The sequence below is a fragment of the Elephantulus edwardii genome, unplaced genomic scaffold, assembly GCF_000299155.1.
Source record: "Elephantulus edwardii isolate Elephantulus edwardi_28Jun2011 unplaced genomic scaffold, EleEdw1.0 scaffold00442, whole genome shotgun sequence".
In the NCBI taxonomy this organism is placed as follows: Eukaryota; Metazoa; Chordata; class Mammalia; order Macroscelidea; family Macroscelididae; genus Elephantulus; species Elephantulus edwardii.
The window spans coordinates 402,870-418,787 of NW_006400192.1; the positions used below are offsets into that span (position 1 = coordinate 402,870).

At 38.2% G+C, this 15,918-nt stretch overlaps 1 protein-coding gene across 1 annotated transcript in view; it reads left to right on the forward strand.

Annotated features, from left to right (window-relative positions):
- LOC102851130 (transmembrane protease serine 11E-like) overlaps nucleotides 1-7,053 on the forward strand; it is a 107,762-nt gene extending 100,709 nt beyond the window's left edge. Inside the window, exons 9-10 of the mRNA XM_006902725.1 lie at nucleotides 693-835; nucleotides 6,892-7,053. Of these exons, the coding sequence (XP_006902787.1) occupies nucleotides 693-835; nucleotides 6,892-7,053 (305 nt within the window). The remainder of the gene's footprint in view (nucleotides 1-692; nucleotides 836-6,891) is intronic.
- The last annotated feature ends 8,865 nt before the right edge of the window (nucleotides 7,054-15,918 follow it).

The following is a 15,918-nucleotide window of genomic DNA, read 5'->3' on the forward strand; positions in this document are numbered from 1 at the left end:
TTATTATTCATTTTAAGGAAAATTTACAGAGACTTTGGATTTCCATTCATTCATTGTTACACTTTTATCCCTGCCCACCCCTCACCCCCAGTTTACTCTTCTCTTTGAAAGGTAAAAGAAAAATTCTTTCATTGTAATACAATCCCACCCCCCCAGGTCCACTCCACTAAACAGCCTTCATTCTGGACTCCTGTCACTGTTTAAAAGGGATAAATTATTAGGTATTATTGTCATGACAGGAGTCCAATGACTCTTAGTAACATATTTAGTGGCTATTTATGTTCAAGTGTGTTTATTTAAAGCACAAAATAAAAATAAAATTAACTCACAGAATCATAATCACAGTTAGAAGAAAAACAGAAAATCTAAAAGAAAACACAAAATTTCTGGAATTTTGTCATTTACCTCCAAGGGCAAAAAAAGTAATAAATTTAAGATTCCACAGTAATTTGAAAGAAAAAAATTCTCATCACATATAGATGTCCACGTTAAGTATTTCCAAGTTCGATTGTTTTTATCAATTACTTGCATCTTTATGACTACAAAGGAGACATAAAATCTTGATTCAAATGTGCGTTTTAAAGGGTGGTTGTATTGTTGTTGTTGTTACAGAGATTTGAAAAAGATACATAATAACCTGGAATGAAAGATTAATAATGACTTTGAAAAACTGTATCATTCCCTTCCTTCAGGAACAAGTCCTAATATACTCCAAAAAGGATTAGTGAAGATAATAGATAATAAGACCTGCAACAATAAAGAAGTATATGATGGCGTTGTCACACCTGGAATGTTGTGTGCTGGGTTTCTGGAAGGACAAGTGGATGCCTGCCAGGTAAATCTGCTTGTATTGCTTTCAAAAATTAATTTTTTTCTTATAGCTTTTAAAGTCTAATTATTGTTGTTGTTGTGTGCTGTCAGGTTGGAACCAACTCATAGCCAACCCTCCAAAGGGTATTCAGAGGCAGTAAATCACCCAGGAGGAAACTGCCCATCTTTCTCCTTCAGAGCAGTGGAGGACTCCAACCACATGTCTTTTGGTTGACAACAAAATTCCTTACCACAATGTCTAATTAGCCAGTTCCATTTCCTCAGAGGGTTGACCAGCTTTTAAAGGCTTAGTATGTTTATAGGCAAAGTATCTAATTAACTGATCTAAGTATCTGATAACTAAAAGGTCTCATTAAAATACTGAAGTATTAAATCACCCTTACTGTTTAAGATGCTGTGGTTCAGGGTGGAAAAAAGACCCGATAGCAATAAAAACATGAAATTAAATATTTATGAACTTAGTGTAATTGGCCTTCTTTCACTAAGAAATACATCATTAAGTCAACACCAAAACCTAAATAAACCTGAAGCTTTCTAAATGGGTTCTAAGTCTTAATTATTTTCTTTATTTAGCATTTTTATAGTATTCCCAGATATTAGGCTTTTTCAAATTGTTCACAAATAATAATTCATAACAAAATAATTTTCAATTACAATCAAGTAAAAAATGTTTTATTATTATTAACCCTTTTTATCAGATGATAAGATTGAAATAAACAGATAAAATAATTTGTCTAAGCTTACACTTAAGAGAAAAAACTAGGATTTAAATCCACTAGATCGGGCTCTGGGACTCATAGAGAACTATATTAGAATGCCTTTCCTTGTGATTAGTAGGCTTCTAATACCCCTGACATTGTTTGTAGCAATAGTTTTAGATATAATAAAAGTACATCTTTAGATAATGTAGCCATAAAGAATCAATGATAAATTCGAAAGGACCTTTATTTAACTCACCAATTCTTTCATATAATAATAATTTGTTGACCTAAGTCATGCAGATGATATAACCTTGCTTGCAGAAAGTGAGAAGACTTGAAGCATTTACTGAAGAAAATCAAAGACTACAGCCTTCAGCTAAAAAGGACAAAAATCCTCACCACTAGACCAACAGGCACCATCATAATAAATGAAGAAAGGATTGAAGTTGTCAACAATTTCAATTTACTTGGATCTACAATCAACACCCATAGTAGCACCAGTTATTAAATAAAAGATGTGCTGGAAAATCTGCTATCAAGAACATCTTAAAAAGATGTCAGTTTAAAAACTAGGATGTGCCTGGTGTAAGTCATGGTACTTTAAATTGCTTCTCATACATCTGAAAGTTGGACAATAATAAGGCAGATCAAAGGAGAATCAAAGCATCTGAATTGTGATGTTGAAGAAGTGTATTGAAGATTCCATAGAATGTAAGAAGAACAAATAAATTTGTCTTGGAGGAATTACAAATAGAGTATCCCTTAGAGTCAAAGATCATGAAACTTTTTCTCCAATACTTTGGGCATATTGTCAGAACAGAGCAGTCCTGGAAAAAAAAACAAAACATTATGCTGAAAAGATAGAGCATTGGTGAAAGAGAGGAAGACACACGCAATGAGCTAGATTGGCTCAGTAATTACAACAATAGTATGAGCATGATTAGGAGGGTGGCACCCACAGGTTTGGCACAGGATAGAACAAGGTTCAGATCTGTTGTTCATAAGGTTACTATGAGTTGTATTCAACTTGATGACATCTAACAATAATACCAATGTAGACTGACACAATGAGCACAATAATGATCTTGCATATGACAGAGATCGTGAGAATGGCTCAGCACAGGGCAAAGGCCCAAGCAGACTCATAGGGTTGCACCTAACAACAATAACATCTGTGTACAAGATACAATATTAGGTACAGATAAGTTAAAGTGAGTAGAGCATTATTTCTCCACTTTACAGACTACTAGTCATGCAAATAAGTATTGTCAATACATAGTTGTTATCTGTGAATACAGATTCCTATCCTCACTTTACCACTAAATATCAAAACTTTAAAACCCACTTACAGTGGGTTGATTCTGATGTATATTGAGTATCCTTTGGATTTCCAAGTTTGTTAATCTTAACAAAAGCAACTGCTTCATTTTGTCACTCACAGACAAGCTGATAGCACTCATCTTTCCATTAGCAGCCATACATTAAATGCATCAGAGCACCAATGTCATGTTGTTGCTGATTGCCACGACTCATAGCAACTCCATGAACAAAAAACCTTTCTGTAATTATCATTGTTTCTCCAAGTTCATAGAGTTTCCATAGGTATGTGGCTTAGGAAGTGGATGCCACTTCTTCTTCCACTCTTGTTTTACAACTGGGAGCTCCACAAAACACTGTCAACACTGGAAAAGCATTATGGCATTTCACACTCCAGTGGCACAAGGTTCAGCATCACAGCAAACCCAGGTTACCTCAGTACAGCAAGTTGACAAAGAGTGATGTACAAAGTAGAAGAATGTTTCTCCAAAATATAACACTAGTCTCACTTAGCAGTGGTTAAGTATTGTTAAGTTGAATACGACTCATAATGACTGTATGAACGAAAGACCTGAACTCTATTCTACAATTAACATTATTTCTTTATATTTATAGAGTTTATAGAGTTAAGTCTCAGTTCTTATCAAGTTTCTCCGTCCACCACACCCATTTCTGATCTCCCTTCTGAACTTATACATCCCAGAATCCACATTTCAGTATTTCAGTATTACACACACATCTGCTAAAAATCCTAAAAATCTCAAACAGAGGGCAATATGAATTTCTGCTTTATCTGTTATTGCATGCAGGCTGCTATTGAGTACAGGCAAATGTAGTCATATAAATGGGTGTCATATAATCACAGCTGAATCCTTAATACACTGTGTATTTCAAAATTTCATTACATACTTTAAATCATCTATCCTTTAATATCTTTATTCTCCTTAGCGTATGATATGTACTCCTATTTACTGGTAGTGGGGGATTGGGATATGAAGGCAATTGTATAAAATTAAGAAAGGTGTGTACCAGGATTTTATGCTCTCCATACCTATTCAGTCTTTATGCTGAGCAAATTATTCAAGAACCTAGACACTGTGAAGAAGAATGTGACAACAGTATCAAAGAAAGACTCGTCAATAACCTACATTATGCAAATGACATAACCTTGCTTGTTGAAATTGACAAGGATTTGAAACATTTGTTGTAGAAGATCAAAGAATACAGTTTTCAATATAGATTGTATCTCCACATTAAGAAAACAAAAATTTCACCACTAGTCTGATATGCAACATAACGATAGGTAGAAAAAAGGGGGAAACTGTTAGTGATGTCTTCTTGCCTGGATCCACAATCAACATCCTTAGTACTCAGGCGATCAGAAGACATATGGCACTGAGAAAGTCTGCAGTCAGGGACCTCTCCAAATTGCAGAGTAGCGATTAATGATGTCGGTTCGAGGACTTAAGTGCTCCTCATTTAGGCTATGGTCTTGCTATGTGTCTGAAAGCTAGGCAATCAATGAGAATGACAAAAGAATTGATGTCTTTGAGCTGTGGTGTTGGACAAAAATACTGGATATCTCATGGACCGTCGAAAGGGCAAACACATATGTCTTAGAGACAGTGTGGCCAGAGTATTTCTTAGAGACAAAGATGATAGTCTCATTCTTTGGGACTGTTGCTATGAGAGGCTATTCTTTGGAGACAGACATCATGCCTGGAAAGACAGAGAGTCAGCGAAAGAGAAGAAGACCCTCCCCCCAACCAGATGGATTGACATGGTGACTGTAGCAATGGGTTCAAGTGTGTCAGAGGTCATAAAGATGTCACTGGATAAGACAAGTTTCACATCTGTAGTTCAGAGATGATATGAGTCATACTGAACTCAATGGCATTTAACAAGAACAACATTTGTACAACAGCTCGGAAGCCTTCCCTGTCCTGAGCCAGTTTCACTGACTCTGACATAGCTACCCTTATTGCCCCAGTTACTGCATCAATCTCATCCCAGTTCTTCCTCTCCTGCACTGTCACTTTACCCTTTACCCTTCTCCAAGGTCTGGTCCCTCCTCCCATGTGCCCAAAGTAGTGAGATGGAGCAATAATGATGTATATACCAAGAGGAAAAAGTAGTGCAAGAAAATTGAGGTCATTTTGTTGTTGTGTACCTTGAAATCAGAGCCTATCCATAACTGACCTTCCATCAAGTTTTCAGACAGTGAATCACACGGGGGTTGATTACCAATATTTCTCCCACAGAGTGACTGGTGGATTCAAATAATACTTTTGTGTTGGCACCATACTCCTTACCATTGTGCCACTAGAGGAGAGAAAAAAAACAAAATAAAAAAAATTATATTATAAGGTCCTTGACCTAGAGATTGGCCGGCAGATTCAACCTCGGAGAAGACTAAATCTGTCCATTTATGAGAATGAGAAGAGCAAATGCAGATGAGTTGATGTAGATTAGTTGAGAAGTAAAAATAGAAAGACAAAAAATGCCCAATATTCACTTTGAATCAAGCCATACATTCTGCACTTGATTCAATGTGAAAAAAACTGGATTTACAAAAGAGTAAAAGGACTAAGTGGAAATGACTGTCATAAAAAAATAAAAAAGGATGCCAACCAGACACATATGAATTGTGGATATATGTTACTTGGAGCATGAATATTTATGCTTTCTTTCACAGTGTGTGGTTTGGTACAACCTATGTTAAATAACACTTAAAGATGGCAATGAGGTGACGTTATTAAAAGAGGAACAATTTTGCTGTGTATCATAGAGTTGGAATCAACCCATAGCTGACCCTCTAGTGGCTTTTCAGAGGCAGTTAATCACATGGGAGGAGATTGCCCACCCTTTTCCCATAGAGCAACTGGGGGATTAGACCCACATGCCTTCGAGATTGCGGCATAGCTTCTTGCCAGTAGACCACCAGACTTAATTATTAAATATAGCCTGTACAAAGAAAGATGAATAAAAAGTAAGCTCATTACAGTGGTAGAAAAGAAAGAGGTCAAAAAATTTACATTTTTAATGAGTTTGAATAGTAGATGTAGAATGACACATGAAATAGGAAAACTGAAGGGAAAGTAAATGTAATCATGCTGCTGAATAATGGCATTTTGGAAGTGAGATGGTATGAATAAAATCATGGACTATAAAAGCCTGGAAAGCTAAGAAATTTTGAGTCTAACCAGTAGATGTTTAAATTATATAAGATGCTGGCAAGGTTAAGGTAAAAGAAAATCCACATGTTAACATACTCTGTTATTTCTGGGAAAATGCTTAATATCAAGAGCATCAAATTTTAGGGAATGTAAATGAGTGTATAACCAAATCATATCATTCTTAAAATTGGAGGAATACTTGCACAAAAGTTAAATAGTCCAGAACTGACTACTGCCATTGAGTTGGTTCCAGCTTGTATTGACCATGCACTGGATGTTCAACTGTGGATCTTTAAAGGAGGAAACAACCCATCTTTCTCCTACAGAATGACTGGTGAATTTGAACCACCAAATTTCTTTTAGCAAATTGATAAATTATGCATTACATCACCAAGGCTTCATAGTTGAGTGCTAGTGATGGATTGTTATGTGCCATCAAGTTGCTTGCAACTCATAGCAACCCTATGTACAATAGCTATGAAATCTGCTATATCTTGAGTCAATTTCATTGTCTCCAACATACGTACACTATTTCCCCAAATGAGTCAATCCATCTCATCCAGGGTAAAAACAAATATCACACTAGAGATTGTATAAGCAAAACTACCTTCAATATCTCCTTTGGGTAATAATCAAGGTGAAATTTTTTACAATTTCATGTTTTTAATTTTGTATTTTTTTAATCCAAAAACATATACTGATATCTCTGATTTGAAAAAATTATTATGGAATAAAACAATATCCTAGAATAAAATAGTTTTACTATATTTAGAGTTTGGATTTGGTTCTTTTCCTTGTTCTATCTTTCTCTAATACCAGTTTACTACTAAAGTTATAGTAATTGTGTACACTACTTTTCTTTCTAGGGTGACTCTGGCGGACCTCTGGTTAGTGCAGATTCTAAAGGTATCTGGTTCCTTGCTGGCATTGTAAGCTGGGGAGATGAATGTGCCCTTCCAAACAAGCCGGGAGTCTATACTCGAGTGACATTCTATCGAGATTGGATCACGTCTAAAACTGGTCTCTAACATTGGAGTTCCAGGCAGATTAGAGCTTACAGTATATTAAATTCAAATCAAAACAAGGAGCCTGCACATACACACATATACACACACACCTCACCAGACAGGCTCCCCTTCACAGTGTGTATGCTTATGAAATATATTTGCAATTTTCAAACTACCTCTAGTTTAGATATTAATCTCTCTTTATGAAGTCTTATGTTAAATATTTAGACATACCTGATGTTAAAACTGTCAAAATTTTGGTTTGTTAGATACTGACTTGAATTTGGTTAGAATACTAGACAAGAACATACAATTTACCTCTTACCCTCTTGCAGACATAAGGCAATAAAATGACTCTATATCTATATAGACTACTGAGCTAAAGCTATATTTACTGTTAATTATCAAAGCCAGATCTCTGGAAAAATTATAAAACAGACATCTGAAATAATCTTCCTTCAGAATATATAAGTATTCCTCTGTTGATAAGCATATTGTTTTCACAAGATCAATGTGTACTTAAGTTGAAAACTAATAAAGTGCAGTAATATTGTCTACAAAAATTAACCAGGCATTTTCCCCTTTCTAGTATTTTAGTTCATTGTAGCCCCTTTTTCTAGAGAGTTTTGGTGGCTTATTGGTATTGAGTTGTACTGCCAACCCAAATCCACTGGCTGCTATGTAGAAGGAAGAACTCCTCTCAAGCGATTTACTGCCTCTGAAAGTGAGTTGGGGCATTACCTACGAGTCTACTCCAAATCAGTGGTATAACAATCACAAGCCCTTTCTCTATTCATTAATTCCTCCCCATGAGTGACTCAAAGTAGCAACGACAATCCTGTAAGGTGCATGAAATACATGATGATGTTTGTTGACCTGTCTCCATTTGTCTTTCAAGATGTAAGACTTTGGTTCCCACATATACATTTTTATTATTGTTGTTGTTATGTGCTATTGAGTCACCTACAACTCATAATGATCCTATGAACAATAGTTCTGAACCCTGCCCTATCCTGAGCCAGTCTCACAAATATAGACATACCTAACTCCACATCTCATCCGGGGTCTTCCTCTCCTGTGCTGTCCCTCCACCCTTCCAAGTATGATGTCATTCTTCAAAGACTGGTCCCTCCTGGCCATGTGCCCAAATTATGTGAAATGGAGCTTCAAAATCCTAACCTTCAAAGAGAAACATGGTTTCACCCTGTCCGAGACAGGCTGATTTGTTTTCTTGGTGGTCAAGACTTTTCTCCAGCACCACAGATAAAATGCTTCAATTCTGTCATCCTCAGTCATTGTCCAGCTATCTGATGGATAATAGCAAGTAATTGTGAAAAACATGGCCTGGATCAGGACCACCTTATTCTACAGACTGACATCATTGCTTCTCAGTTCTCTGGTGAGGTCACTGATGGCAGATTTTCCTGGTGCAATTAGTCTTTCGATTTCCTGGCTGTTGGTGCCAAGAGTGTTGATTGTGGAGCTGAGCAATCTGAAGCTATTCACAATCTCAATCTCTTCTCCATATATGATGGTGCTGCCAGTTGGCCCAGTAGTGAGAATCTTTGTCTTCTTGATGCTGAGCTTCAACCTATATTGAAGACTACAGTCCTGGCCTTAAGCAAATGCTTCAAGTACACCTCAGTTTCAGCAAACAAAGTGGTGTCATCTGCATAACACAGGTTGTTGATAAGTCTTCCTCCAATCCTGATGCTACGTTACTTCTCATAAAGTCCAGCTCATTGAGTGAGATCTTCCTTGATCTTAATTAGAGAAGCTGAAATCTTATGAAGAGAAATGTTGCATCAGGATTGGAGCAAGACTCATCAAGAACTGTGGTATGCAGATGACACAACCTTGCTAGCCAGAAGTTAGGAGAACTTGAAATACTTGCTAGAGAAGATCAAGGACTACAGACTTCAGTATGGATCACACCTTAACATCAAGAAAACAAAGGTCCTAATCACTGAGCCAATAGAGAACATCATGATAGATGAAGAAAGGATCGGAATTGTCAATGATTTAAGCTATCTGAGACCAACCATCAACACTTTGGTACCATCAGTCAAGAGATCAGGAAAGTTATTACATTGGGCAGGTTTTCTTTCAGAGACCTCTCCAAAATACTGAAGATGAATGATATGAGTTTAAAAACTGAGGTGCACCTCAGTTTTTGTTCAAGTCATAGTCTTTTCAATTACTTGTTATCCACCTGCGAGCTAGGCCATGAATAAAGGTGACAGAAGAATAATTAATGCCTTTAACTTGTGATGTTGGAGAAAAGTACTGAATATCCCATGAACTTCCAAAAGAACAAAGAAAAGGTGCCGCCAGAGTGTTCCTTGGAGGTAAAGAAGCAAAGAATTGTTCTTATTTTGGGTATGTTGCTAGGAGAGGCTATTCCTTTGCAAAGGCCAACATGCTTGGAATGGTGAAGGTTCAGCAAAAGAGAGAAAATCCCCTAACGAGATGCCTTAACACAATGACTACAGCAATAGCGCAAATGTATCCAAGAAGATGGAGATGGCACAGGTTAGAACAGGGCTCAGGTCTATTGTTCACAGGGTATCTATGAATCATACTCAACTTACCTAACAACAATAAGAACAACAGTAAAATTATACTCAGGATATATGATTTGTATTTCAATATAGGACTCGAATATATCATATGAATACTGTTGTTCAATATACCTCATGTTCCTAAAATTCCTCAACAACACAAATTACATCTAGAATAAATTATACAGAAATTTTGGTTCCACATCACATTCCTTTTGCCACTGTTGTTGTTATGTGCCATCGAGTTGCCTGCAACTCATAGTGACCCTATGCACATTAGCTCTGAAACCTGCCCTATCCTGAGCCAATCTCTTTGTCTCCAATAGACCTAATCCCATTTCTGTAGTCACTGAGTTAATCCTTCTCATCCTGGGTCTTCCTCTCCTGCACCATCCCTCCACCCTTCCAAGCATGATGTCCCTCTTCAAGGACTGGTCCCTCCAATCCACGTGCCCAAAATATGTGATATGGAGCTTCAAAATCCTTGCCTCCAAGGAGCAGCCTGGTTTCACTCTCAAGGACAGACCTATTTGTTCTCCTGGCAGTCCTAAGAGCACATATTTCCATAAATGCAATGTCTTGCTTCACACCAACTTGTCAAATCAGCAAATCAGTTGACTACTTAAATAAAATTATTTCATCAGACTACTTTCTCTGATTCAGTCCACGAACCCACTCCAAGTTCTCCAAGAAATTATCCTTCCCTTTTCACCACTGATGATCCTACAGCTATAATTAGCAGCTTTTACTGCAACATCATTGCTGACTTAACAATGGAGAAGAGTGATAAAGATCTCATGGACTTCGGAAAGAACAAACACGTATCTTGGATAAAGTGCAACCAGAGTGCTTCTTGAAGGCAAATCTGATGAAGCTTTATCTCACATGTTGTTGTTGTTATATGCCGTCAAGTCACCTGCGACTCATAACGACCCTATGTACAATAGCCCTAAACTCTGTTCTGTCCTGTGCCAATCTCACTGTCTCCGACACACTCATCCCGATTGCCCCAGTCACCGAATTAATCCATCCCCTAGAGGGCCTTCCCTTCTTGCACCCTCCCTCCACCCTCCCAAGAATGATGTCCCTCTCTAAGGACCAGTCTCTCCTTACAACATGAGCAAAATATGTCAGACGGAGACTCAGAATCTTTGCCTCCAAGGAGCAGCCCGGTTTAACCCTTTGCAGGACAAATCTGTTTGTTTTCTTAGCAGTCCATCATACCCTCAGTATCTTCTTCAACACAAAAGCTCAAAGGCATCAATTCTCCTTCTATTCTCCTTAGTCATTTTCCAACTCTCTGATGCACAACAAGTGATTGCAAAGACCATGGCCTATATCAGACAGACCTTAGTCTCCAGAGAGACACCGTTGTTCTTCAGTACTTTAGAGAGGTCCCTAACAGCAGACTTTCCCATCGCAATACGTTTTTTTATTTCCTGGCTTCTGGTGCCAAGAGTGTTGATTGCGGAGACAAGCAGACTAAAGCTGTGAACAATGTCAATTTCTTCAACATCCAACCTGATGCTGCCAATTGATCCAGTGGTGAGAATCTTTGTCTTCTTGACATTGAACCTCAATTCATACTGAAGGCTTCATTCCTTGACCCTCTGCAGCAAGTGTTTCAGGTCCTCCTCAGTTTCAGCAAGCAGGGTTATGTCATCTGCATAATGCAGATTGTTGATAGATCTTCCACCAGTCCTGATTCCACATTTCTTCTCATAGAGCCCAGCCTCCTGGACAATCTGTTCTGCATACAGGTTGAAAAGGTATGGAGACAGGGCACATCCCTGGTGTATGCCCTTCCCAATTTTGAACCATGCAGTGTTTCCTTGCTCTGTTCTGATGACTGCCTCTTGGTCCAAGTATAGGTTTCGCATTAGCACGATCAAGTGTTCGGGATTCCCATTCTTCTCAGAGTCGGCCACAGTTTGTTATGGTCCACACAGTCAAACACCTTTGCATAATCAATGAAGCACAGATAGATATTCCTCTGGTACTCCTTGCTTTCAGCCAAGATCCATCTAACATTATTAGCTACAATATCTCTAGTACCAAAACCCCTTCTAAACCCAGCCTGGTCTTTTGACAGTTCTCTGCTAATGTGCTGTCCCAGTTGTTTTTGAATAAAGTTCAGCATACATTGGGCATTTTGCAAGGAGACACTGTTCCTTTGGGACATCATGGTTGGAAATGTTAAAGGCTGACTAAAAAAGAGTAAGATCCTCAACCAGATGAATTGACATAGTGACTGCAGAAATGGTCTCGAGTGTGTCAGAGATTGTGAGGATGGCACAGGGTAGAGAAGAGCTGTTGTTCATAGAGTTACATATTCAACCTGAAGTCACCTAACAACAATGTCACCCATGTATTATAATCAATGTAAAGGAGCCCTGGTGGTGCAGTGGCTAAGCACTCAGATTCTTACTGATTGTGGGTAGTTTAATCCCACCAATCATTTTGTGGGAGAAAAATGTGGCCATTTGCTCCTACGAAGATCACAGCCTTAGAAACCTAGGTGGGAAGGATGCAATCTACTCTGTCCTATTGGGTCAGTATGAGTGGAAACCAACTCAATATGGGTTTGATTTTTATTTTAATTGTTTTTGTGTACCGTAAAGTAGGAACCAACCCATATCTGACCCTCTGGTGGGTTTTCAGAGGCAGTTAATTACACAGGAGATTGTCCATCCTTCTGAGTCCACAGAGCAGCTGGTGGGTTTGAACTGCATGACTTCAGGGTTAGGCCACCAGAGCTCCTGGTTTTTATTATCCAATGCAAAACTTGCTGTCGCCTGGATTTATGCAATGTTCTTCAAATTCAAACATCTCCAGTAAACTATTTCTTGGTGGCACAGTATTTAAGTACTTGGTTACTAACTGAAACGTTAGCAGTTCAAACCTGCCAGCTGCTCTGTGTGAGAAAGATGTGTCTACTCCTGTAAAGATTCCAACTTTGGAAACCCTGTGGGTCAGTTTTGGGGTTTTTTGTGGGTTTGTGTTGTTTTTCTTTCTTCAATAGGACAATATATTTCAGTTCTTTTAAGCTGCCTAATGTGTGATATTTGGGGTTTTTTTGGTTTTGTGGTTTTTTTTTTTTTAATTTTTCTACTAGTTTATTTAAAAAATTAAAAAAAACCAAATTCTTTCCATCTCCCTCACCTCCCCATCCGTCAGATCGTACAACCCAATGATTAATCTCCCCTTCCCCCTGCACATCCACACCCTTCTGCTTCCAGCCTCTCCTACCCCTCCTGGATCCTTATACTCATTCTATAATATTTATCTTTATGGGACAGAGTTCACTCAGCATAATGCTCTCCAGTCCCTCCCAGGTTTTACAAAGCTATTTCTCCTATGTGCTGCATAGTATTCTATTGTATGAATGTACCATAATTTCTCAGTCCATTTGTTTGTGGTTGGACATTTGGGCTGTTTCCATGTTCTTGCGATGGTGAATAATGCTGCTATAAACACTGGTGTACAAATCTCAGTTTGTGCCTCAGTTCTTATATTCTCAGTGTATATTCCAAGCAGTGGAATATCTGGTCATATGGAATTTCTACATTCAACTTTTTGAGGCAGCACCAAACTGCCTTCCAGAATGGTTTCACCATTTTTTGCCACATCCTCTCCAGCATCTCTTACTTGCTGCCTTGTTAAACTTTTCACTTTCACTGGAGTGAGATGGTACTTCATTGTGATTTTTATTTGCATCTCTCTTATTGCCAGCGATTTGGCGCATTTCTTCATGTGTCTATTTGCCATTCAAATATCTTCTTCTGTGAAAATTCTTTCCATGTCTTTTGCCCATTTTGTAATTGGATTATCAGTCTTTTTCTTGTGGAGGCCCACGAATATTATGTAAACTTTTGTTATAAGACTCTTTTCTGAGATGGAATTACCAAATGTTTGTTCCCAGTCAGTAGGTGTTTTTTTCACCCTGTTGGAAAAAGTTTTCATTGTGCATAGAGATTTAATTTTTAGATGGTCCCATGCATCAATTTTATCCTCTTTAGACTGTGCATTTCTGATTGTATTTGACATACATTGGAATAGTGCTTCTAAGGTTGATCCCAGTTTGTCTCTTAAGAACATTATGGTTTGGGGCTTTACTCCCAGGTTTCTGATCCAACTTGAGTTGATTTTTGTGTATGGTGTGAGATGTAGATCCTGATTCAGCTTTCTGCAGGTTTTGCCAGCACCATTTGTTGAAGAGGTTATCATTTTTCCATTTGATAGTTTTAATTTCTTTGTTGAATATCAGTTGACCGTGGATAGGTAGGTCTATTTCTGGGTTCTCAGTTCTGTTCTACTGGTCAATGTGCCTGTCATTGTACCAGTACCATGCTGTTTTGGTTACCACTGCTGTGTAGTAGGTTTTGAGGTCAGGGAGTGCTATACTTCCAACCTCATTTCTGTGTCTCAGAGTGTTTTGCTTATTCTGGGTCTCTTGTCTCTCCAAATAATTTGGTAATTCCCCTTTCAATCTCCTTGAAAAATGAATCTGGCATCTGGATTGGTATTTCATTGAACATGTAAATTGCTTTTGGTAGGATTTTCATTTTCACCATATTGAGTCTTCCTATCTATGAACAGGGCACATTTTTCCATTTCCTTAGGTCTTTTGTTGTATCTTTCAGAAATCCTTTATAGTTTTCTTTGTATAGTTCTCTTGTATCTCTAGTTACATTCACTCTCAAGTATCTCAATTTATGGTTAACTATTATAAATGGTATTGCTTTTTTTATTTCCATCTCTGAGTTCTCTTTGTTACTGTAGAGGAAGCCTATTGATTTTTGGATATTGATCTTATATCCTGCCACTCTAATAAATTGTCCTATTCACTCTAACATTTCTTTGTTGAGTCGTTGGGGTTTTCTTTGTACATATCATCTGCATATAGTGATAGTTTAACCATTTCTTTGCAGATCTGGATGCCTTTTATTTCCTCCTCTTGTCATATTGCCCTAGGAAGCACTTCCAATATAATATTGAAAAGAAGTGGTGACAGGGGACATCCTTGTCTGGTCCTTGTTTGAAATGAAAATGTTTTCAGTCTTTCTCCATTGAGAATGCTGTTGGCTCTTGGTTTTGCATATATACTTTTCACTATATTGAGGAAATTCCTTTCTATTCCAATTTTGCTGAGTATCTTTATCAGGAAGCATTGTTAGATTTTGTCAAATGGCTTTCCTGCATCAATTGCTAAGATCATATGGTTCTTGTTAGTTGTGCTTCTAATCCAAACATACTAGTTAGGCTGAGGAAGAAAGATGGAAATCTCCTGCCATGTGATTTACTGCTTCTGACAACCTGCTGGAGGTCAGGCATGGGCTAATCTTGAATCTACAGTACTCATGTACAACATGTTGTTGTTGATTGTCTTCAGGTTGAGCACAACTCGTAGTGATCCTATGAACAAAAGGCCTGAAGCCCCTCTACAACTAACAACATTTATCAAAGTTCATAGAGTTTCCGGAGGCAAGTGTTTAGGAAGTGGATCCCACTTCTGCTAATAATATGTAATTGGTTGAGTGGCCTGTGGTGCATAGTGACCCTATGTACATAGTGACTCTCTGAACTCCTCCCTGTCCTGAATTAGTCTCACTAATTCCGACATACTAACCCTCATTGCCCCACTCATTGTATCAATCCATCTCATCCAGGGTCTCCCTATCCTGTGCTGTCCATCCACTCTTCCGAGCATGATGTCCTTCTCCAAGGACCAGTCTCTCCTGGCCATGTGCCCAAAGTAAGTGAGGTAGAGTTTCAAAATCCAAGCCTCCAAGGAGAGACTTGGTTTCACCCTCTGCAAGACAGACCTGTTAGCATTCTCGGCAGTCCATGGGATGTTCAAGACTCTTCTTCAGCACCATAATTCGAAGGCATTTATTCTTCTGTTATCCTTAGTCTTTGTTCAGCCCTCTGGTTTTTAGCAAGTAATTGCAAAGACTATGGCCTGGATTAGGCACACCTTTGTTTCTAGACTGGAATCGTTGCTCTTGAGCACTCTGGAGAGGTCCATGACAGCAGATTTAACCAATGCAATTTGTCTTTTGATTTCCTGACTGCTAGTGTTAAGAGTGTTGATTGTCCAAGCAACTGTAATTATTAACTAACTACCTTAATCTCTTCTCCATCTATTATAGTGCTGCCGTAGTGGTGAGAATCTCTGTCTTCTTGATGTTGAACTTAAATCCATATTGAAGACTACAGTCTTTGACCTCAGTTCTTCTTCAGTTTCAGCAAGCAAGGTTGTGTCATCTGCATATCGTAGGTTGTTAATGAATCTTCCTCTAATCTTGATGCCACATTCCTCCTT